This window comes from Cygnus olor, chromosome 3, assembly GCF_009769625.2.
Source record: "Cygnus olor isolate bCygOlo1 chromosome 3, bCygOlo1.pri.v2, whole genome shotgun sequence".
Lineage (NCBI taxonomy): Eukaryota > Metazoa > Chordata > Aves > Anseriformes > Anatidae > Cygnus > Cygnus olor.
Window position 1 is genome coordinate 34,510,988 of NC_049171.1, and position 23,772 is coordinate 34,534,759.

Genomic DNA, 23,772 nt, shown 5'->3' on the forward strand with positions numbered 1-23,772 from the left:
AACTCTCCCAGGTCTCTTTTCTCTCCAGAATCACATCACATTGGATTTTTCCGAAATACATTCCTGAAGGAGCTGAAATGTGCTCTCCTGACACCCAGGGTTGTGATCCCGCTTCTTGCTTTTGTTTAGTTTTCCAGCAATAGGTGATATTATAGTTGCAAATCAGTTGAGCTCCCAAGGAAAGTGTTAATTCATATAGAGAAAAGTCACTTTTCCAACTGTCAAGAAGTAATCTTCAGGAAAGTTTATAGATGCTTCAGTAACACTCTCAAAGTCAGCAACCAATTATATGAAGGTAATAATTCATAATGAAGCCTACTGAATTTGTGGTAATTTAAGATGACTAGAGAGACATGCTCTGAAACTCCTCCTTTTCATCAAATTCCCTTCAGAAAACCTTAGAGAAGGTAGTGTGAGAAGAAGAGTGTGAGATCTGTACTGGAGGACACTTTATCCACTAAGTTAACCTCTATTCTTCCATGGCCAAAACATTTTTCAGAGAAACCTTAGGTTTCTCTGAAAACAGAGAACAGAAATATTCTAGAACAAAATATATTCAAGTATGTTCCATGCCTTGATATTGTTTTATTTCTTTTTTAATTCTATTGCATTTTTTTTCTATTTTAAACAAGGAAATTCAGAAACTAATGTTATTTTTCTAAAAAAAAACTTATTTAAAATTTGACTGATTTTAGGAAGGGTCTTGCTTTGGTTTACATCATGCTGCAGATCAATTGGCAAGCTTGCAGCTGCAATTACAGGCTTGACAAAGCTATGGCTGCTCATGCTACAGAACTTTCTTTCTGCCTTATTATTAAAAAATGAGAATCATAGGATCATAGAATGGACTGGGTTGGAAGGGACCTTAAAGATCATATAATTCCAACCCCCCTGCCATGGGCAGGTGTGAAGAATTTCTTCCTAATATCTAATATAAATCCACCCCTAGCTTAAAACTGTTACCCCTTGTCCTGTCACTACACCCCCTGACAAAGTCTTTCTCTCCCTTTCCTGTAGGCCCCCTTTAGGTACTGGGAGGCTGCTGTAAGGTCTCCCCAGAGCCTTCTCTTCTCCAGGCTGACTAATCCCAACCCCTTCAGCCCATCATCCCCAACTCTCTCAGCTTTTGATACACTGGAATAAGACATTCAGCAGATTATTTTTCTGGCTCCACATCTGGAGAGTGTGTATGTATGAACAGAGATTCCTGAACTCTTTGATCAAGCCTCTAATCTACCAGTTTCTTAGCCATAGCTGTCTGAGAGGGAAATACCTTTAAAGGGTGCAGGCACTACATAATGTGACTGTAAAAAGTGACTCAGATTTGAACTCTTGCATTTTGTTATTCATCTGTACCTAGAAAAGATCAGCAACTGGTCATCACTAGTGTAATGTCAGCGATGCCTGTTCTGGTACCAGAGAACACGTGCAATCGCTTCCTTCACAGCCAGCCAACACTCCAAAGTAGCTGCAAGACTCTGCTTTATACCAGTGCAAGTCTGTGCAGCCAATTTCCTTTTCACAAGTCCTTCACGCTCACAGCTGCCATCTCCTTTCCAGGCACGTTGTCCTGAGCTCTGGCCTTGAAGCGTTAACCTCACGTGGTGCAGCACAATTGAGCACATCTGTTAATACCTCCATTCCAGAAGAGAATGACTAAGTGGTGCGGGAAGGGAAGGTGTTCAGCTCAAGGTTGTCTAATCCTTCCATTATGTAAAATCTCATTGCAAAATGATATTTGGCCTAATTCTAGGCTAAATAACCCAAATTCTCAACCTTTCTTCACAGGAAGAGCGTTCCAGCCCTCTGATCATTTTTGTGACCCTCCTCTGAACCTGCTTGGGGTCCATGTCCTCATTATGCTGCCGGCCTCAGAGCCGAATGTAGTACTCCAGGTGGGGTCTCACGAGAATGGTCCCTTGACCTGCTTGCTACGGTTTGGTGGATCCGAGGATACAGTCGGCTTTCTGGCTTGTAAACACACACTGATGGCTTATGTCGAGCTTTTCATCTACCATTACCTCCAAGTTGTCTGCAGGGCTGCTTCTATCTACTTGTCACCCATCTTGTATTTGTGTTTGGGATTGCCCCAGGACCTTGCCCTTGTCCTTGTTGAACAACATGTTGTTTGCATGGGCCCACCTCTTGAGCATGTCCAAGTCACTCTGGATGGCATCTCTTCCCTCTAGTATATCAACTACACCACACAGCTTGGTGTCGTCTGCAAAGTTGCTGGGGGTCCACTCAATCCCACTGTCCATGTCACCGACAAAGATGTTATATAGCACCGGTCCCAATACAGACATCTGAGGAATGGCACTCATCACCAGTTTCCACTTGGACATCAAGCTGTTGACCACAACCAAAGTTGAGTGTGACTAAAGTAAATATGGATACTCACCAAGCTTTTTTTTTTTTTTCTTAAAAATAAATGATATGTGATTCCATTTGGTATTTTCAAAATGGATGGCAGAATTCAAGCAGCTATTTGCTCTTCTGTCAAGTAAATGCTATATGACTGAAAGGCATTGTATCATCTGCTGAAAACAGAATAAATTTTAGTTATAACCCATGGAGAGAATACTTCTGACTCTTTCTAAAAAGAAAATAGACACAATTTTCCACAACAAAATTAATCCACACTGTAGACCTGGCAAATGTTAAATGTCAGTGTTTTCTGTCATAAGACCTTGTTTTCACTTTTGGCAAATGTTAGCCATTCTGGCTGATTCTTTTTTTCTATAGATATCTACCTCAGGCAATTTTTATATGCGTTTTTGTTTTATTTTTGTTTCTGCGGGTGCATGTGTACAACTTTGATGTACAAGGTGTAAGAGCTCACAGCTTTGACAGGAGCCAGTAGGAGCCGTGCTTTGAATTCATGCAATTCTGTATGATGCCAGGCATTGTAAATTCACATCCTAGTCAGCTAGCAGACTAGGCATTAACAGATACTGTATTTCAAAGATTCTGTTGTAATAAGATAAAAGCACCGCCTCTCTCTAAAGGTGGTGAAGTTAAAGTTATACATGTGCTATGTGTGGAATTATAGCAATGATTGTCATTGAAAAAATCTGTATTCGAAGCAGAAAGTGAATGCTGCACATTTTACATCCATGCATGTAACAAGGATAGGAAAAGTACTGAATAGTATTCCTTCTAAGTCAGCATCATCAGGAACAGAAGCAAGTACTTTTGCAAAAAAAAAAAATTAAAAAAAAAATAGAGGAACTGATCATGTTATTAAAACTATAGGCATAAGAGTCAAATTAGGCTTACAATTTCATTGTATTGATTTAAAATTGCTATTCCTAATTAAAAGCAGGTAGCTAGTAGTACATTAAGAAACCATAAAAAATAAATGAGATAATTAATTTGCAATATTAAAGAACATAGTCTGAATCATAGACCTTAATTTCCTCAGTGTTTCATGACTGTGCTAATGAGTTCTTTGACCAGCCTTTGGAATATATGCTGCTAGCTCATTTCTGCATGGTGGTTGCTCAAGAGTCATTTGGAGTTAAGTACTTTGAGTAAGGTATGCCCTGATTAGTGTTCAAATTTAATGAATCAGCAGTTTACATTTCCATTATTCGTAACATGAGAGCTAATTCAGTTTGTGGTTCCAGAAGCTTTTAAGCTAGTTTTCCATGGTCACAGATTCTAAAAATGTATTAATTATCATATGGGCGGCAACTCCTTCTAAACTCTGTCTGTCCATTTTTCTCGTTGAGGGTACCACTGTAGAAAGAGTAGAAGTTAACTTTCGGGTACAGTATAAAGCTTCTGAGACTTCCCTTTGCATGATTTAAGACTAATGAAGAGGAAGAAGGTTTTAGCTCCCACAGTGGTTTTAGAAGATGCACATGGAGATTAAACTGCTTATAGAAGTATTTTCTTTATATAATAGTACTAGGCTATTTGCCATACAACACTACTACTCATCTTCAAAGTGTAACTTTTTAAATCATGGAAGACTTACTAATATGGGGGGGGAGTAAGGTTGCCTAACGTTCATTACAATTATGCTAATATATAAGTAGGTAAGTTGTGATATAAAGAATCGGTTGATCTAGATGTCACAATGTATTTCTGTTTACTGAAACAACGATTCTTGGTAATTTGTGTTGGGTTTTGTTTGCTTTGCAGTTTTTCATCTATTTGAAAATATAGTAGATCATAGAATAGGTCATTTTTGTGTTTGATTTTGTATGTGCGTTGAAATTTTCTTTGAGGGCATGTTTAATGTACATTAAGATACCGTTGTCAAAATGTGAACATCCATAAAATGTTGAAGAAGCTGGAATCATTTAATCTAGCAGAAAGAAGGCTGAGGGGAAGAGCAGCTGTAATGTGTAATAGTCTTTCAGAGTGGGAAAATTTGCTGTACAAGGAATTTGTACAGCAAATTTTTGGTTGTACGGCAAATTTTTGGCTCCTGAAGTGAACAAGAAGAAATGTATTTGGTCATTAAGATTACGTGTTACAAAAAACATTTTAGTTGTTAAAATGCTTAAACACTTGAAACAGAGTAAGCAGTTAGCTGCCTCTTAGGATGGATGGCTAGAGTGCACAGGAACAGCCAACACAGAAGACTTTCTTCTCCTTTACTGAAGGTCTTCAAGTACATAGGTGTACTTGAACCTGTCTTGGAGTGGAAGCATTGGACTAGAAATTGGTCACCTGGGGATCCTTTCAGCTGTAAATCTGAACTCTGTGCTCCCATTTATTCATTATGTTAACATTTATCCTTATGGTTAAAATCTGAATCTGTTGGAGGGAAGAAGGGAAAAGTCCATTGCATATAAGTTCTGCTCCTCAATTCCGGAAAATATGGAAGTACTATTCTGATTAACTGTGCGGATGATAGTTTGGGGGCGATTAGGGTATAATGAGGATTTAATAATTAATGCTAGTAGTTCAGGAAAGAGGTTTTGCAGAAAAATTACAAAATTTGACTGATAGTTTAGAAGAGTACTGACATGTTCCGCGACTGGGTTTTCAAAGTGCAGGAGGTTAAAATTCTCCTCTTCGGGCAGCAGTGCAATTCAGGATGTAGGTAAGATGTGTCCTGGCAGGGGTTTTAAATGGGTGATTTTTGCACAGAACTGACTGCTTTGTGTCATATTTGGAGTCCTGTGAATACTGTATTTCTCAGGCAGATTACTTTGGATCTCTCAGCTTATATTCAGCTTTCACTGTAACACCTATGTATAATATTTTTAATCTATAGAGATGGAGAAAACAGTGATTTTAAGAGAGGTCTCAGAAATAGGAAGAAAAATATAGTGAAGACAGTACTGGGTTGAGATATAGAGTTGTGCTCAGTTACAGTGGTGCTATACGTATGTATAAGTATCTGAATAATGAGTAGCTTACAGCTGTGCTCGCTTGAATAGCGTTTCAAATAATATGTACTGTTCTGGGTTGTTTTATGCTAATGACAAAATTAATATTATTCAAGAGGTTTTTGCTACTTATTGCTCATTTTAAAATATTTCTGTTTATCATAAGAGCTGTTCTTCAAAATGTATTTTAGCATACATTTCAATTTCAGAACATACAGCTTAACTTCCTTGCAAACAATTTTAAATGCATTTGAAAGTTAAATTATATTATTGATTCATGGATTCTGAGGTCAGAGGGAGTAATTTAATCCAATCTCCTTTCTGTACAAGTGAATTTTCCAGAAGAGGAATGTAAGATATTTTTATTAATCTATGTGATCTGAAGTCTGTTATTGATTCTGTTAATTGTTACAATTTTTATTCTTCTCCTAGTTTAATAATAGCTTATAATTTGTCTTTTTTTCTGAATTTTATTGCCTACAATTCAGTTACAGTCTATAAAAAAAAAAAAGCCCTGAACAAGATTGATAGAAAATTCTAGAATAGTATTACAACTACATAATACTGTATAGTACAATACATGAAGTTATATAGAAGACTAGATAAATTATGGACAAAGCATAATTGCCAATTGTCCAATCAATTAGTTTTATGTTGAATCAACATGAATCAATAGTATTAACTAAATATTGATCTTCTTTGTTTATTATATATTTGTAAACATGTTTATTGGAGAAAAAATCCAGCTGATGGAAACAATGTTTTTACTAGAACTCACTTCAAAGTGTTAGCTATGCTTAGAATATTCCCCAGATTTCCGTATCGGGTAAGACAGTTGTGAATGACCCAATCCTGGCTGTGCTGTGGTATGCTAGCACTCTGTATGCCGCTAATCCTGCAGTACCTCAGAAGTTAAAGACCAGATCTAGAGCCTGCAGGAATCACTAGAGGACTCCATTTTTTACTTGGATAAATCCTTTGGATGTATATGATAGTATTAACATAGTTGCTGAGAGTGGCTACCTTGAAAATAATAGAATAAGAATTTAAAACAAGAATTGAGAGCTTGTTTACATATATAATTGGGTTTCTTTTTATCTGGGAGTTCATTGTTTTTCTTCTACTTCAGACAGTAGATATTTTGTATCAGTAATTTTTATTATGACCTCATGTAAAACATAATTTCATCCTTTTTTTAATGACAGTACTCTTAAATAATGTTAACTGCATGTATCAGTGATGTTTACCTTGCTTGTCTCTCCTACCAGATGCTCTAAAATAGGTTTCTCTCTCTCTCCCTCTGTGCAGAGAGTACCATATTTAGCAAAACTGAACTACTGTATTTGCATTTGCAAACATTTTACCGGCCAGTTCTGTTATGATTCTTCTAAGATTACAACAGTGACAATAATATATACTCAGTAATAAATTCAAATATCAGGTTTAAGGAGAAAACAATTGTGTAAACCATTTCATGATTGTGATCACTTTCAAGTCACCCATATTTTCTTTCTTTTTTGTTTTTAAATTACAGTGTAAGATATTCAAAGAAGACATTGACTGAGATTTTGAGTGACTGCCAGGTGCAAAAAAATAAGATATTAGAAATTGTTCCAGCAATTCAGTCTTTCTCCTTAACAGTGTTGGAATGAGTAAGACATTTTAAGCTTTTAGTTCAATGCCCCCAAAAGATAGGGCCAAAATAATATAGCAAAGATGAAAAAAATGTGGCATAATTGCCCATGGCAAAGCATTTGCTCTTTCTGGTGCCAGGCTGAGCTTTTATGCTCTTGCTTTACCCTGTGACCTAGGCACAGTACCACAGACAGCCAACCCTGTAAGCAGCAGATTCTCCCTGTAGAGCTGCAGGACCATTTGTAACAGCATGGCACATCTTTTATCGTCCTCAGGTGCTTCCTAATTGAGTCTCCTACCTGAAAAGTGAGGGCAGAGGAACCAAAACAGGGCATTTTAAATACCCTTGCTGGCAACCTTAAAGAGACTTTAGGAAAAGTCTCAGAAACTGTCACGCTTGCAGGTATGAGAAATTGGGTCAGAATAGTATATAGCATGCAACATGACTTTTAATTTTACATGCAGTACCCCCAAACAATCAACTTCTCATTTGTTATATTGTCTTTAAAAATGCATTCTTGAATGCATTTTTAAATTAATGCATACTTCCTTCTTTTAATAGGCAATGTAGTACTAGGACAGGAAAGAAAATAACATTTTTTCTCCCCTAATCAGTATTGATATGCATGTGTGGATTCACTGTGAGTGACTGAGGCTGGTTTATGTGCACAGAAGTGGTGGCACCCAATGAATTTCTGCACAAGCAGGTGTTGGTATATATATGCATGGCAAGCTTTATTGTAATCTGAACACAAGACACTGATTTCTATTACATTTGGCTCTTCCGGAGGCAGATTTCTGGAATTTCACTCACAAAGATGCCTGTAGTCATTTGGGCAGCAGTATCTTATTTGTAAAATATCCGCCCTTGCTAAGTTCCAAATTCCAAAGAAGACATAAATAAATTTTATGTTATTTTATATATAGCTTTATATACACTATATATATATATATATGTCTGGAAAAAAAAGGCTTTTAAGGAACTTGTTTCTTTAGCTAGAAGTTTAAGGAGAGTCAGGAGTTGCTATTTCATGTGATGCATTTGCAAGATTTTGAAGAATTTCTGTCTATCAATGTAGTTATAAAACATTGACAGTACAGTCTCTGGAATTTATTTATTTATGAATTGAGACATTGATTTAGTTGCTCTTGTGGTATATTAATGAGCAGCAGTGGACAATTATTTGTCACATTATAACTGTTTCTACCATGGACAAAACAAACAGACAAACTTTTTTTCCAGAAACCTGAATTGTTAAGTTTAAAAGAATTATATCTGAAAAACAAACTCAGATATAGGCAACCAGTTGAAACTGGCATATTTCTAACAAAACCTTCAAGGCTCTGTTGCTGTAGTGGAATACTAACAATTAATGTGAAATCTAGTAAGTGCACTTCTGCTAAGTTAATAAATAAAACATAGGCTGGTTTTATTAGCTGCCGGTTGTATCCAGAAACACAAGCAGTGAACTGTGATACTTAAAATAAATTGGCATCTTACAAATACTATTTTAGAACTAATTATAATCCCTGAAATGATTAGCCATAATAATAAATTTTGCTCTTTTACTTCTTCATGCTCTTTTAAAATTAATTAACTATATAAAAGTAAATTATGATTTTATCATTTAATAAAATATCTGTTAGTGTCAGGGTCTTTCTGAGGCAGAAGAAAGGTCTGTCTGATCTGATACTCCTCATTTGCAGTCCAAACAATGAAATATTCTGTTTGTGTTGAACATAGCATTTTTTTTTCTTTTTGCACAGGAAACATCATGCTTTTTTTGTTGTTGTTGTTTTTAATATTCAGAGTGAACATAGGGGGCAGAACTGTGTTATAGTTCATTCGCAACTGTACTAGTACAAAGGAAATCTGCTTAGCAGAAGGCCCCACTGCCTTATTAGAAAATGCTTTATCCTGTTGACTTAGATCCTTCATACAGTGATCTAGGGCTTAATGTACAGACATTTGATGTTTTAACATGAATCTTGATGTTGTGCAAAAAATACTGGAAAGGTGCTCTGGAAAGAACATTGACAGCTTCCCTTAACAAAGTGGTAGGCTGTTGCAGATGCTGTTTTTTATCCCCTCTTTTTCAGATCTGACTAGAATATCAAATTATATCCTTTTCTTCCACTTCAAAATCAGAGGAGAAACTTGTTTATTTCTGCTTTTTCTGTATGGTTAATAATAATCTTCATGCCTGCATTTAGTAGGGTATTTTAGTTTCTCTGTGGTTTTATTCTTATTCCTAATATGCTTTAAACTTCTTAATTTTTCTTTAATCTACTATTTATTGATATTATGTGATCCATTTAGATTCTCTTGTCAGTTACTTGTATTTTTTTTCCTTACCTTCAGTACTATTAATTGCATACTCTTCTGTTTTCTGTGTATAGATTATTTAAAGCTTTATCATTGTTTTCATGTTTTCTTTTAACGGGTTTGTTTTCACATCAGCATACTTTTCTATCTCTAATATTAACACTTGGAAAATTCAGGTTATATATGACAGATTAGGAGAATAGCGACTTCCACGGTTTATTGTCTTTAATAGAAATCTAAGTGCCTTTCTGAAAGATGATTAAATGCAATTTCTAGTAAAAAAAAAATCTTTGAGAACCTTTATGATTGAACAATATAATCTTTGTGGTTCCTTCTGGATACAAAATTAAATACTATGTAAAAACATCACACTACATTATTTAATATTGTTTCAGATATGTGATCACCAAGAACTTGAAGTTATTTTCAAAATGGAGTAGACTTACTGCTTTTTTTGTGTGTGTGTTTCTTTGGTGTAAATCAAAATATTTGTTCTGAAAAATATGAATTTGTTTATTTAGTTTCTTTTTACACTCTCTTCCCTTCGAGGCCAGTTGTGCTGTAGAAACACCACTGAATTAATACAGACTTAGAATTAAGAAGGGGAAAGAAACTGTGTCATAAGATCTGAAAACAGCAACAGAAAGAAAAACCTTTTGATAATTGATTTGTAAATAAGCAAAGTAGCAGCAAAGGAGGATTTTTTTATTTATTTTGATTTTATGGACTGTGTAGAATTACAGCCTTCTGCAGTCCCATATGCACACACAAAATAGAATGTCACAGACTTGAAGAAAAGCTACAAAAATATACAAACAAGGACTGTCTGGTTGTAAATCCTGAAATAACTGATTTCTTATCCCAGCTTACTGTTTTTTCTGGTTCTTATATTGTGTGCCTGCTTGAAGCTAATATTAAAGACTGAGCAGTAGATGTGATTTTCTGGTTAGGGTGCACTTCTCAAAGTGGGCTAGTGAGTCACCATCACTGTCTGTTTAGCTTTTTGCTGTCAGTCAGTTTTTGCTTCTTTTTTCACAACTTTTTGCATCTCCGTTTGCTTTTCATTTTTAATAATTGATCCCTGTCATTTCACTGCATGGTTTGCTCCAAGGTTGTTGATATTTCTAGTTTCAGAACTTTTTAATTGGTTCACTATGTTTAGAAGCTGAACTGCTATTCATCTTATTTTTATTAAATATTTATATTTTTATCTTGTATGTTTCTTGATTTAGAAAACAAACAACAGAAATGCTTTGTACTGTAAGACTGCAAGTGTCCCATCACAGTGGGACATAACTGAAGAAGTACCACAGTGCTTCCACTTGTATGTGCCTATTTCTCAGTGTGAAATCTTTCAGTAAACTCCTGATACAGTGCTCAGAAAGAAGTGAACATTTAAGGATAGGCTTGACAGCAGTAGATACAATGAGTGGGAGACAGCTTTTCTACAAAGTAGGAAAAGTTAAAGAAACACATATTTCTTAAATTTTGTTTTTCTGTGCAACTCACCTTAGAGATTCAGTTTGTAAATTGCAAAGTGTTTTCCTTAGTTGAAGAATCAAAATCTTTTATTTCAAGTTGGAAGTGGGAAGGAAGAGATTTGCATATATTCATTTAAATAAAGTCAATCAGTAACAGTGCTTTTGATGTCCCATTTTCTTACAGAGTGGTACTTTCTGCAGAAATGATAAATTTGTACACTTTCATCTCTGATTTATGCTAACAGATTGCACTGTTCTTTGCAGTTTACTAAGTTCTATACCATACCACTTAAAATACCACTTATATAATATTCACATTTGATTAACTAATGAAGCACAGCAAAAACAGTCCAGCACTAAATAGGGCATGCAATTAATACAAAATACTTGTTTCTTGCATCACTTTCCGTAATGAGAGGATAAATTAGAAGGGTTAGCAAAACTAGGAAGACGCCCGTCAAACACATTTTTCCAGTCTTGCTAACTCAGTTTCACATTGAAAATACCTTAAGTAGTGTGTTTTGCTAATCTTACAGGTCATTCATATTTGTATTGCATTAATTCCTCTTTTATTTACTTACACACCCTGTTAAAATCCAGAGTTCCTTCTTAAAATAGATTATCAAAAGTCTTTTAAGCATCTGTGGCAATATGTTCTGATGGTGTTACTACTGTGCTGTAGCTTTCTAAAGCAATTCAGAACTCAGTTGTCTGGCTCTATAGTGAATTCTGCAGCTACTGGAATAATCACTAAATAATTGAACTATTTAATTTTTTTTAAACAAAGAAAAAAATACTTCCAGACTTGAGCAAAGTCAAATTACACCTAAAAGATGTATCTATGTTCCTGCAAAATTATTAATGCCAGTCAGTGACTGTCTTCTCAAAGGTTTTAAATGTAAATGTAAGGGGAGCTTCAAAACTGCTTATAAATATGAATATTATACAACCAGTAGAATGGCAATTACAGTCTGTGTGGAATATTAAAAGTGCTTCTTTGCCTTTCTTATGTAGCCTTTCTTAAGTAGGCCTTCCTTATGAGCTCATTTTATAGGTGAGCCAGTGTAGATTGTTTTCAATATGAAATATGACAGGCAGTTGTATTAATAAAATCTTTTTGCACATATTGTCATCTCTTAATATGCAATTAAGCACAGTTTTAAATCATAAGATAAATCATACTGCAGTGAAAGAGAATAAAATTTAAAAGCACTCCAAGTATTTTGTTATTTTTTCATAAGTTAGTGTAGCAAGGTGGTGCTAGCTATTTTAGAATCAAATTTGGAATACTTCAGTTAGTGTTATTTTTCATTCTTGGCCATAACGAATGAATATTTTGTTTCACCCTTAAGAATGCATTCTTGAAACTTAATTTCATATCATTTAACAAGTGCAGAAAACAGGTTGCTAGCTGTTATTTCCAGGCAGAGCAACTGTTTTAGACTATTACTAAGACTGTGAGGTAAACTAGTAAAGATACAGACTGAGTTGCAGCAAGCATGTGATAATGTCTTCTCAGAAAAATATGCAACACAACAGAAAGGCTTCAGATAAGAGCAGCAGATTTAGAGACATGTAAGGTCATCTATTCTGAGAGAAAGGAAGATTGTGGTTTAAAGAGGAAACAAATGAGGGATTACAACACATGCATACAATGCAGAGATACCTTTGTTCAAAGGTACCACGTAGTATATTTTCTTTCCCAGTCTTCAGATCCTGTGCCAGAAATTTTTTGCTACTTCTTCCATGTGGGCATTCCATGAAAGAATTAGCTCAGTCCATTATGTGAGCTAATTCTATGCAACCTTTTTGTCCTTCTCAGCTTTAACTTTTATCTTTGGGCTATTGATAACACTTCAGATGTGTTTCTCTCTAAGGCATTAACTTTCAGCCAGTATTTTGTGGTTCTCTGAGGATCTAGGTCTGATGGATCCTAAACAGTGAATAAGAATAGCAGGTTCAAAAAATACTGTGTTCTAACCTTTTATCATGTTCTTAGAAAATGTCATTAGAAGATGCTGCAATTTATGCAAGAAACCCTGAATGTGCTAAAGAATTCAGAAGTTGTAACTGCTCCTTGAAAACTCTCACTCAGTGTTTCTAAATGCTTCCAAAACTCTTCTAAGTTTGTCAGGAGGAAAAGGTGACACCTGGACAGGTGGCTAGGATGGGAAGACCACGTATATGTGGAATAACTACTTTCTTGTCACTTTAGTCTTCCACCTTCAAGTGTTGATTGCTCTTAGGAACAATGCATGTGGATTACTTCGATAAAAATATTTAAAATGCTACACGGCTAATCTGTTGAGCTTGTTTTCTGGTACAAATGGCTGTGAGGTGAGAAACAGCATTGGTTCAGGAAGAATGTGCTGTTGACTATCTGACTCTCCATATTATTACAGCAGATAGGTAGCAGGACACTATCTGTCCTGCTAATGGTCAAATATATTTCTTCTTTTTTGCTGTTGTGCACATTTGCTTGACAGTAAAATGTGTCTTAGGACAGAAAACATGAACTTAGTGCTCAAATAGAGGTCTGAAATAAAAGATGTTTGTCCCAAATGATGATGATTTACAACTGCTGAGTGAAAAAGGCAGAAAACTGTCTTTTCAAGTTCCACTACCCTTTTTCAGCGTTTGGAAAAAATTCACAAAACTTTGTATGATTTCTGTTGTTAGTAACTTTGTCAGTTATCTCTAATAAAGCAGCAAGAGCCATTGACTTTATCCAAAAGAAAGTCTTGTGTCCCATGCTTAAGCACCAGCAGAAGATGCCACCACTTTCATTCTTGCTGCTGGAAAAATGTGGTATATTGGGAGAATTACTCTCAGAACTGCTTTAGTTCTTTTAGCCCAATTTATTTGAGACTCTCTGGCTTGGGAATTTGGCAGTATTGAGAAGCTTCTTTGTCTTGAGACCATGGTGCTCCTCATGATGTGGCAAATGACTTGCTTTTGCAAGTTCTGCCTTTCCCTGAGCATAGGGATTCTACTACCTACTCTGTGAAGCAGTCTTCCTCTTTAGGAAATGGTTCTTCACCGAGAGGGTGGTCGGGCACTGGAACAGGCTCCACAGGGAACCTGCCGTGGCAATAAGGCCACTGGAGTTCAAGAAGCTTTTGGACAACGCTCTCAGACAAGTGCAGCTCATAGGATCTTACTTTGTTTGAGAAGGAGTAGGATGAATATTGTTCTGGAACACAGTCACCCAGGTCCTTCATCTGTGAGTTGCTAACTGTAATACAATCTTAGACTTTCAAGGTATGGGGGAAAAATGTATATACATAAGCTGATTTCTTGCTTGTTGATAAACCCCTGTGTCACCTGGGAACAAGGGGGATTGGAACAGATATTGAGACACATTTTATTCTGAAAAGAGTTTATAGCTATCCTAGAAAGCTTCATGGGAAGGTAAAGCCACATACAGAGTGGTAATGGCCCCAATCTGACCTTGTACAGTTCTGAACACTAGTCTGACATCCCACTAAGGGAACAGTAGGTGGAAAAAATCTAATCCTTTAGGATTAGGGAATTCTTTCAATTCTCATTGGCCAGAGGATTCAGGACTAAAAAGAGCATTAAATGAACCATAGCTTATATGTGGTGTTAATCACTCCATCTTCCGTAGGGATCTAAAATACATAATATTAAGGAAAAGAGACGGACCTGTGACAAAACCAAATGAGAAAACCTTACGAATTTGCGGACTGGAAAGCTTAAAAACATTTCTAAGTCAATGGCTGTATGCCAATATAGTGTAAGAGGACCTGAATTAGATTTAAATGAGTTAGGTCAGGTAGCAGAAACAGTCACAGCATGAGTTCCCTATTGGCTAATGTGCTGTCATCAGAGAAGCTTGAGGGAATGTATTGTATAGCTACCTAAAAGCCATTAAAATGCAGCAACAGTCTCTCTCTTACTTGTTCATGGTCTGAAAATTGCTGTATTGTCCCAGGATTTTTCTCTCTGCTGTATGAGTGCCCTTGCAGAGAATATGGATGGTAGCAACAGAATGATAAAAAGCCCAGATTTAGATAGTGACTTTTGTCTAATGATGTAAGTTTGACCATTAAAACAAGAGTTTTATTAATATTGTAGCTGATGTCTTTCACTGGTTAGTAGATTACTAGTCCATGTAGCCTACATCTCCTAAGAGCTAAAATTTTGCTAGATGTCTAGTACAGCATAACAAAGATGATCTATGCAGTTTAATTTTGATAGCATTTGATTTTGTTTCTTTTCTCCTCTTTTAATGAGTCAGTCCATAATGATTTCCTGTCATATTTTTCTTAATGTAATTCCTGCAGTCATCTGAAATCATTTTGAAGGTTTATGTGGCCTGTCTTCAGTGCGAGTTGTTAATATTATCTTTTAATATCTTGCACAGTAGTTTTAATCCTTACTAATAAATTAAGCAATTATGTTAAATTGTATTAAATGTACAACATTATACCTGTTTAAAGTAACACAATTCAATAGCTGAGAAAAGAGGAATGCCATTGTGTTGCTGACGGCCCTTAGAGAAGCATTGCTACATTCCTGTATGCATTGCCTACTGGTAGTCATTAAACAGAATTAACTGATAGTGAATAGATTTTTATGCAAAATAAAGTAGCAGGTATTTTGAATTGTGACATCTGGTTCACAGTTAGAAGGGAGTAATTGTTTATTTCTTGTTCCAGACCAATCTAATTAAAAAAAATCTGTCTCAAAATGAAGTTTAGCTATCATTTTGGAAGGTTAATTCTCCTTCGAATTGCTGGAATTTTTCTAATCTTTTCGGTACATATTCATAATAAATATTGTGCCGTATCTAGCATTGCATTCTGAGTGCACAGTAAACCTGACATTAGCATTACATTTAGTCTGCTGTGTGCTCATTTAATAATTGGCAAGCACTGTGGCACTGGCAGAAAGAACAGAATGATCTTTGAGAATGTCAGTTACCTTAGTTCTTCTAGCATGATGTGATTTGTTCTCTTACACCAAAGGTCATGTGCTGCCTTAATGGTGGTGAGGACTAGGGACTGTTTTCTGTAACCTCCTTGAAATAGTGTTAAGCTCCACAATTGTTCGGTAATTGTATGTGCCACATTCTAATTGCATTTTTAAACTCTGCTTTTCATACAAGCAGCATGCAGTGTTTCAGAGTTCTTAAATAATGCCTTGTTCCTGTGGGAAGATCAAATCAAATTTTAAAAAGAAAATAAATCTGTTTTGTTCAGATTCGGAATTCAGAGACGCAGAGGAGTTTCTGGTGATGAAAAGCAACTTATGTGTTTCAGATTAGTGTGGTTCTATTCTTGGCCAAGAAGGTGGTTGTGCCAATGGGACACTTTGTTTTGCCTCCTATTTTCCTCAGATGGGGGAGGGAAAAGATGGAGAAGAGCTTAAAGGGTGGAGATTGGGGTACCATGGGAAAAGGAATGGCAGGGACATCATGAGGGCACCACAGCCTCAGGTGGAAGGTGGCTCTGAACTCTTTTTCTACAAAGTTCAGTTCCACCAAGTACAAGTATGTCCTTGACTTCCAGCAGTGTCATGGAATGATGCACTGTTCTATTACTGTTCTATTCTGTTTGTTTTATGCTACTGTGATGTACATTTTATGCAGCTATCATAACACATCCACATAAATGACAATTTTCTTGCAGGAAAATTCAGTTTGCTAACATTCATAAGTGTCCTGTACAGGCCCCAGTAGGTATGTTTATGTCAGCATTCTGTAATAGCTCCAACAGGCACCTCAGTCATTTGTCTAAAATGCTGTCTTTGAGTTTTCTCAGCGCAGATGCTGTTTCACTGGGCTTTGTTCAAATTTTTTTTTTTGACTTCGGTCATACATTTCTGGTTGGGCAGTTATTTCTAATGATTGCTGAAATTGGTGCTTCTGCTTCAAACTTCATTGCTTTAAACTGTTATGATACCTCTCTGCACTTTACCTGCAACAGTCTACTTTTGGGTGACTCAGTGAAATGCAGTACACTTCTGGTTGTTTTTAGCATTATTGTTCTTTGGTCTTTGGCTTAGCATGGACACAATAAAATTGACTGTCTTTTTCCTAGGGTATTCAAGGTGCCCAACTCAGCAGCACTGCATTGCCCTTCAAATGGGATCTGAGAAGGACGGAGGGGCCTGTACCTCTGTGTGAGCTGTCAGTTCTAGGTAGTGTTATTGATCTGTGCTGGTATGTCACAAAAGTTATGCCACAGATTGAAAAATCACATGCTTCTCCTGCCATGTGTAAATCTTTTGAATTTTCTTTAACTTTCTTCTAGATCATCTCAAATCCTGACATTCCCAAATTCATCATTTCTCGATGGCATCCTGTTAGCACAATGAATGGGTGTTGCTGTAACTGAGTGGGTGCTTGCTGAAAATGTTGTCATTCTACATCCAAATTTTGACCTAACTTTATACTGTCTAGCATCTTTTCCTTTAGTTAAGGCCAGTTGTGCCGTTGTCAATGCTCAGAACAATTCAGACTGAAGATGTGGCCATCCACAAACTATGACTTGCACAGCAGAGAATGTGCCCCAAGGTTAACATCTAACATCTATCTCATTTGCCCCAAACCTAACATCAAACATCTAACTATTCCAGATTTGAGTATAGGAAGCCTTTGGAGTTTGTTTGGTTTGGTATGGCCTAATATATTTCCGTAATAATAATAATGTTCACAGATCTCAGATATTTCTTTAAGAATTCTTCCATGATTGTTTCCGAGATACTGTAACTTAGAATTGTAAGCAATTTTCTGTATACAATCCTGTCTGTAAAGTTTTTGCATTATTTTCTGCTTCAGAAATAGAAGCCAACTTGGTTTTCTTTCAAACCATTTGTTGTCTAATCCCTTTCAAGTTATCTTTTTTTTTTACTTTTTTTTTGTGTGTGTGTGTTCTGTCAGGATGCTACAATTTTCACACAGCTGTAGAATTTTGTTGGTTTCAAAAGAATATCTCTAAATGTAGCTGTCTTTAGAGGTACCCCAGCTTGCTGAATTTTAGAGGGCCAGTCTTGAACTGCATATCATTGCTTTCCAGTGCTGGTTCTGCTGTGACATTCAAAGTTCCAAACTGCTGCTCTGAAGCTCTTAAAAACCTGTCTTTTTACACTTCTGTACAGCTGTAGCACTTAAAAATAAACAAAAAAATAAAATATGTGAAAACTACTAGTCTGGAGTTTTCCGGGAGAGTATAATGTGAAATTAATGGAAAAGTAAATTTGAAGAAGAAACCGTATTTACTCACAGTCATACCATTTCATTTCTGTAAAGCCTAAAAAGATTGTGGGAAGCAATCTGTTCAATTCTCTATTTTGTCGTGTTTTAGGAAAAGGAGTAATTGCTTCTAAAATGAAGCTTTACAGCGTGTATATAATCTCTCAGATACACTGTGGTGTGTTCTTTCATAAAATTTTATATTTTGCATGATTTTCAGGTAGATATCATGTTTCTATAATTTCTCACAAATTTCAGCTGAATAAGCAACATCATTTTCTTATGATTGAGTTCTAATAATCTATTCAAGATTTATTCTACATACATATTCCACATAGTTTGTATACATTAAATAAGTATTACTGCTTGTCTATCCTATCTAATTTTCATGAAATCACAATACCCTACCATGCCTCTCAAGGCTTCCTGTTAAATTCTGCCTTTGGTATTCTATGAAAGTTGAGAGGAGGTGATGGGTTTTGTTGACATAATTCTAGTGGAAAGCTGGTGTTTTGTGCAGATACTAACATTGCTGAAAAAACATGTTTTGTGCCTTATCTAAGGAAAATACCCATTTTCAGCAGCTAGTTTTTGGAAATGTTTTATTTATATGAAATATAAATTGTATTAATTTATTTGAAATATAAATATTTTCCTAAAGATTTTTTTCTGTACAACAAAATGTAAGATTTATGCCAAAACAAGACGAATAAAAAGTAGATAAATAAAATGCTTCATCCTAAACCAAAGACAAAGGTTGATTAAGATAAACATTGTCTTGAACAGTCATTCAATATTCAGCCTCTGTCCATGGAAGAGGAAGAATAACTGATTAATTGGAAGGAAGCCTATCGTCTTTAGCATTCCTTTAGCATATCTTTTTTATTTATGAAAAGAATACAGAGACTCTGATTCATTGGATAAAAGTGAAAGCAGATGTAATTTTTTTTCTTACAAATTTTAGGCTTGTGTTCCAACCAGCTTTGTGCTTTCCTTCATATAGGACAATGTCTAGAATCACTCTTCTTGCTATTTGGTAGGTTTTTTATCTTGTTTTTCATGGCTTTTCTATTCTGTTTTGCTGCAGCTAGATACAAGTTTTGAATAGGTATTGTGCTTTCAGTTAGTCTGAAAACTCTTAGTTTTTTTTCTGTTCAGACTTTGTGATTGGGAACCTGGAGTGGTTCTCGTTGGCTTTGGAGGGAGCTGACTCACTATAGCTGATGAAGTTTGTTTTGCATAGACAGCAATTGTTTGGTGGCTTCCTGAGCTGAAGATAATCTTTACTTTCCCCCAGAAAGGGAGGGGATTTTTTTTCCTCTGAAGTAACGTGGTGTTGGTAGTGTGTAGGGCAGTAAAGAAGATGGGGAGAAGAGGCAGGGGAACACAAGAGTGGTTATGCTGTCGGACCAGAGGCCAAATATTCTGCTTCTGACAGCTGTTAAAGTAGAGGTTTAGGGAAGGGTCTGAAGATATTTACAGGAATATTTCCCCAGTATCCAACAATTTGAACTATCTAAGGTGGAGTTTGTCTGTTTGTACATGCATTTGTATACGTAACCTTTCACGCCATGCAAACTTTCAGCATTTGCAGTGTTCTGTGGCAAGCAATTCAAATACATGTTGTGGGTTTAAACTACTGCTTTGATTTCTTGTCAGACCAGCCATCTGTCACTTGCTAGTTTTATTTAATGCTTTTCATCCCTGATACTGGAAGAGGTGATTTTTTTAGTAAGTCAAGCTGAATGAGAGGCAAGTGTATCGTGCTTGTAGAAAAACAAAAAAGCCCTGTGAGATGAGAAGCATGTTCAAAAGGCTTCTTTTCAAAATGAATGAATTACGATAAAGTACTAATGAGCATATATCTGACATTACTCTCAGAATTGTGCTTGTTAGAACCACTAAAGCAGAGTGACTTTTATTTTCAGTACTTTTGTGCATTCTCCAAAGATATATAAATTTGTGTTAACAAAAATTATGAAACCAATACAGAATCAGAGACTTTCTGGGGTGGGCAGGGCCCTCTGGAGGCCATCTGCTCCAACCCCTGTTCAAGCAGGGCCACCCAGAGCAGGCTGCCCAGGACCATGTCCAGGTGGCTTTTGAAGGTCTTGGAGGAAGGAGACCCCGCAGCCTGTGCCAGGGCTCAGTCACTCGCACAGCACAGAAGTGCTGCCTGATGTTCAGAGGGAACCTCCTGTGTTAGCAACAGTACAGTGGTTGCCTGTGGTATTCACACACTCGGTAAATGAAAGAAACATATGTTAGAGTATGAAGTGATGTTGTGCATGCATTCTCTCTCACATTTTTGCTAAAACAAGAAACCTGTTGTCTGTAAGGCTGACCCAGGGACTTGAGTGGAAACTTAATAGACAATTGAGGCCATGAATGCGGTTCTGTCTGGGAAGACAGAAGGGAAAGTCCATTCAAACATCAGATGTAATCAATGCACAGTAGGGTTTTTGGACAGGAGGAACTTCTTTCCCATTCTTCAGAACACTTGAAGAAAGAATATAAGAGCCCTCTCCTGTCCTACTTCTTTCTTTTCTCATGAGCCGTGCCTAATAAATGGGGAAACTGATGGGATGACAGCTTATACGCTTCCTGATTTTTAGGTTACTTTTTCTTATGTTCTTCTAACTTGATACATGGCTTTACCTTCTAGTTGTAAAATCTGGATGCTTATGTGCTGAGGCCTCTGTCTTTTCTTGGTTTCCACTTGTAGTTAGTACCTCATTCATAATGATCATCATCCATCTTCTATCCATTGACTCCCTGAAAGCTACACAGAACATAGGCAGAGAAAGAAAAACAAATCCCAAATAGGACCTTAAAGGTGGGGTAGCAGGTAAGGCAAAACAAAATGTGTTACAGTCTGTTGTCTCAGATTTTTATGATTTTGATGGAAGTTGAAAGTCAACATAAATTGTGTTAAGGCTCCCTTTTGGAGGGAAGCATATGTCTGAACATTTGAAGAAGACAGAAGAACTTATTATGCTTTATAGATGAATTGATAGGCCTGTTTCCTCCCCTTTCCCCTCATTTTTTATTTTTTATTTTATTTTTTTAGTCACAGTGCTTTTTCCTAAGAGTTTACAGGTATAGAGGCATTTTTTTCTCTTCATCCAGGAAAAAAAAAAAAAACCTGCATGCTTTACTGCTGGTATGTTTAATTTCTTACAATCTGTTGCAGAAATCATAATACTAGATAAGAATAATATTGCTTAAGAAGGCCTGAGTATTTCTTGAAATTCAGTATTCAAGGACTAGTACCAGTGACCCTGGTAAATGATGCATGGAAGAGGCACGATGCATAGATGTTTCTGGGATAAACATCTTCCCCTTGGGTGATAGAATTTAAAGGGCTTGTTCCTTTTGCTATCAGAAGTGTTTTCCATGGTATGCCAAATTACCATTTCTGGACAGACAATTTTCAGAGGATTCTTACAGCTGCTTCTCAGACATCTCACAAAAAAAGCCCAGGGTGAGTCTGGCTGGGACGTGCAAGATGATGTTGACAGAATGTTGCTCAGAACTGTAGTCACAGCACGCACTGTAGCAGCAGATTCATTTGTTCTGAGAGTTTAACTGACATTCTCCCCTCTTCAATTGAACTTTCACAAACATTAGTTATTCCTTGAGCCTTTCTGCAGGCAAGTTTTGTCTTAATCTGTAAGTAGAATGTTTGAATCTTACTGAGCTACTTGAGGAGAAAGTGATAGCATCCATAAAGACATGAAAAACTAGAATTTCAGATCCCATTGAACAAAAGATCAAAAATGCTTTGAAAAGATTTTTTTTAACTATAAATTTAAATAAGGAATTGTAGGGTGCGTGAATTTTGCTTTAGATACTGAAAGAGGGTGTAAATCAGTTTGAACTTTCTTGGCAGGTGGATATTGATGTGGGTAATGGAGATTATGATTACTGGGAGTGATTTTAGGGAACTATGCATTTCAAAAACACAAAACAAAAAGCAATTAAAGAGAAATGCTAATCAGCTAAAGACTGTATCCTGAGGCACAGCAATTTGTAAGGTAATTACATTTTAACAAGAGACAATGGTATTAAATTCAGAACAAAAAGATTTCCTGTGAAGTCTTTCATGTGTGCCTGCCTTAAAATATTTTAGAGATGCTTATCAGCATATTATTTAAACACTAAACAGCAATTAGGGATAACCTCAGTTACCCTAGTGTGTGCTTTCTTATATGGTGGGTGCTGTTGGCTTTGTGCCAACAAGAGAGGGGGAGAATCACCTCCCTTGCCCTTCTGACCACACTGTTTTTGATGCAGCCCAGGATACGGTAGGCTTTCTGGGCTGCAAACACCCACTGCTGGCTCATGCAGAGTTTCTTGTCAACCAACACCCCCAGGTCCTTCTCATTCTCCTCTCAGTCTGTTCTCTACCCAGCCTGTATTTGTGCTTGGGATTGCCCCGGCCCAGATGTGGTATGCAAATGCATGAGCTAGCTGTGGCCCGAAGTAGGGAGCACGTGGCCAGCAGTATAGCAGGCTGCTGGACCTCCCTGCTCCAGGGCACCACTAGGCTCCTGCTCACTTGTATTGCTCCTTGGAGCAACTCCTGTGTGACCTGGAAGAGTGGCATGGGCTATTTTACTAATAGCATGAAATTTCTTATAAATCAATGTAACAGGAGAACATAACACTGTTGATGTTTAACATGTTATTACTGTTTTGTTTGTTTGTTTTATAATAGTTAAAAGGCAGGTTAGACTTTCTTCTAGGCTTTCAGATTATGTAGTAAAAATGTGTGCTGTTCCTGGTGGTCACCCTCTAATGTTGGAGAAGACAGGAAAATTAATTGCAGCTGTTTATTCATTTCCTCCATTCTCAACTTGGTGATGTAAATACATGAATTCTGATTAGCAGATCATTTAATGGAGATCCCCATAGTCTTTTTTTTCCATCTTATGTAAAGCTCAGTCTTATATAATTAATAATTTTTAAGTTATTTTACTTCGAAAAAAAATTGGATTGAGAAATCAGAATAAGAAAATTTCAAAAGTTAAATTGAAAAATGTGGTGCTTGCAAAATACATCTTATTGTTATATGTTATCCATATACCTCGTGAGGAAAAGTCAGCAAGAACTGATCCCATCAAAAAAAAAAAAAAGTATCCAAAATCCACAGTCCATATCAATCTGATCTGTAAAAAGTATGTTTATCTTTAAATTCTTTCTGAAAAAAACAGAGTTCATGTAAGACTTCATTAAAATTAGTATTAATATATCTTGAAATTAAAGTCTATATAGAAGGTTTGCTTTATGAACATACCTCTGAACTTTCTTGGATGGACTAGCTTTTTGTGTGCATGTCTATGGTCGTGTACACGTGCATATGCTGCTACCCATGTTAACACGTTGGTGAGCAAGAAGAATAGGTTTGTTATCTAACTAACCATCGGTAGCAGTAAAAATATTCCTCTACTAATTCTGTGGCATAGATTTACATTGGTAGTAATTGCATCAATTAGCGCTACGCAAAAACATCTGGGAAAAGAACTGGAGACATGTTTTGTTCACATTATTAAATGGGTTGGAAAGGTTAATAAGCCTTGAGCCAGCAAATGTTCTAGACTGATTTTTTTTCCTGGTATTATAAAACTATTTTGAAGTGCATTTGTCCCCTGAAAAGCAATTACCTCAATAAATGCTTCCTCCTTGCCATCAGACCTACCGTTTCTGTGTGGCTAAACCCATTTTATTTTAGTGCAGTAGTATTTGCAGATGAAAGGTAAT

At 36.3% G+C, this 23,772-nt stretch overlaps 1 protein-coding gene across 3 annotated transcripts in view; it reads left to right on the forward strand.

Moving 5' to 3' along the window:
• The window catches only part of MEI4 (meiotic double-stranded break formation protein 4), a 158,704-nt gene that overhangs the window by 52,476 nt on the left and 82,456 nt on the right, over positions 1–23,772 (forward strand). Inside the window, exon 5 of one of the 3 annotated variants that reach the window (XM_040551738.1) lies at positions 1,789–2,401. The exons of the other annotated variants lie outside the window; for them this stretch is intronic. Coding sequence (XP_040407672.1) covers positions 1,789–1,833 — 45 coding nt within the window. The 3' untranslated portion in view covers positions 1,834–2,401. Of the gene's footprint in view, positions 1–1,788; positions 2,402–23,772 lie in introns of those variants that run through there. 3 annotated transcript variants of the gene reach the window in all.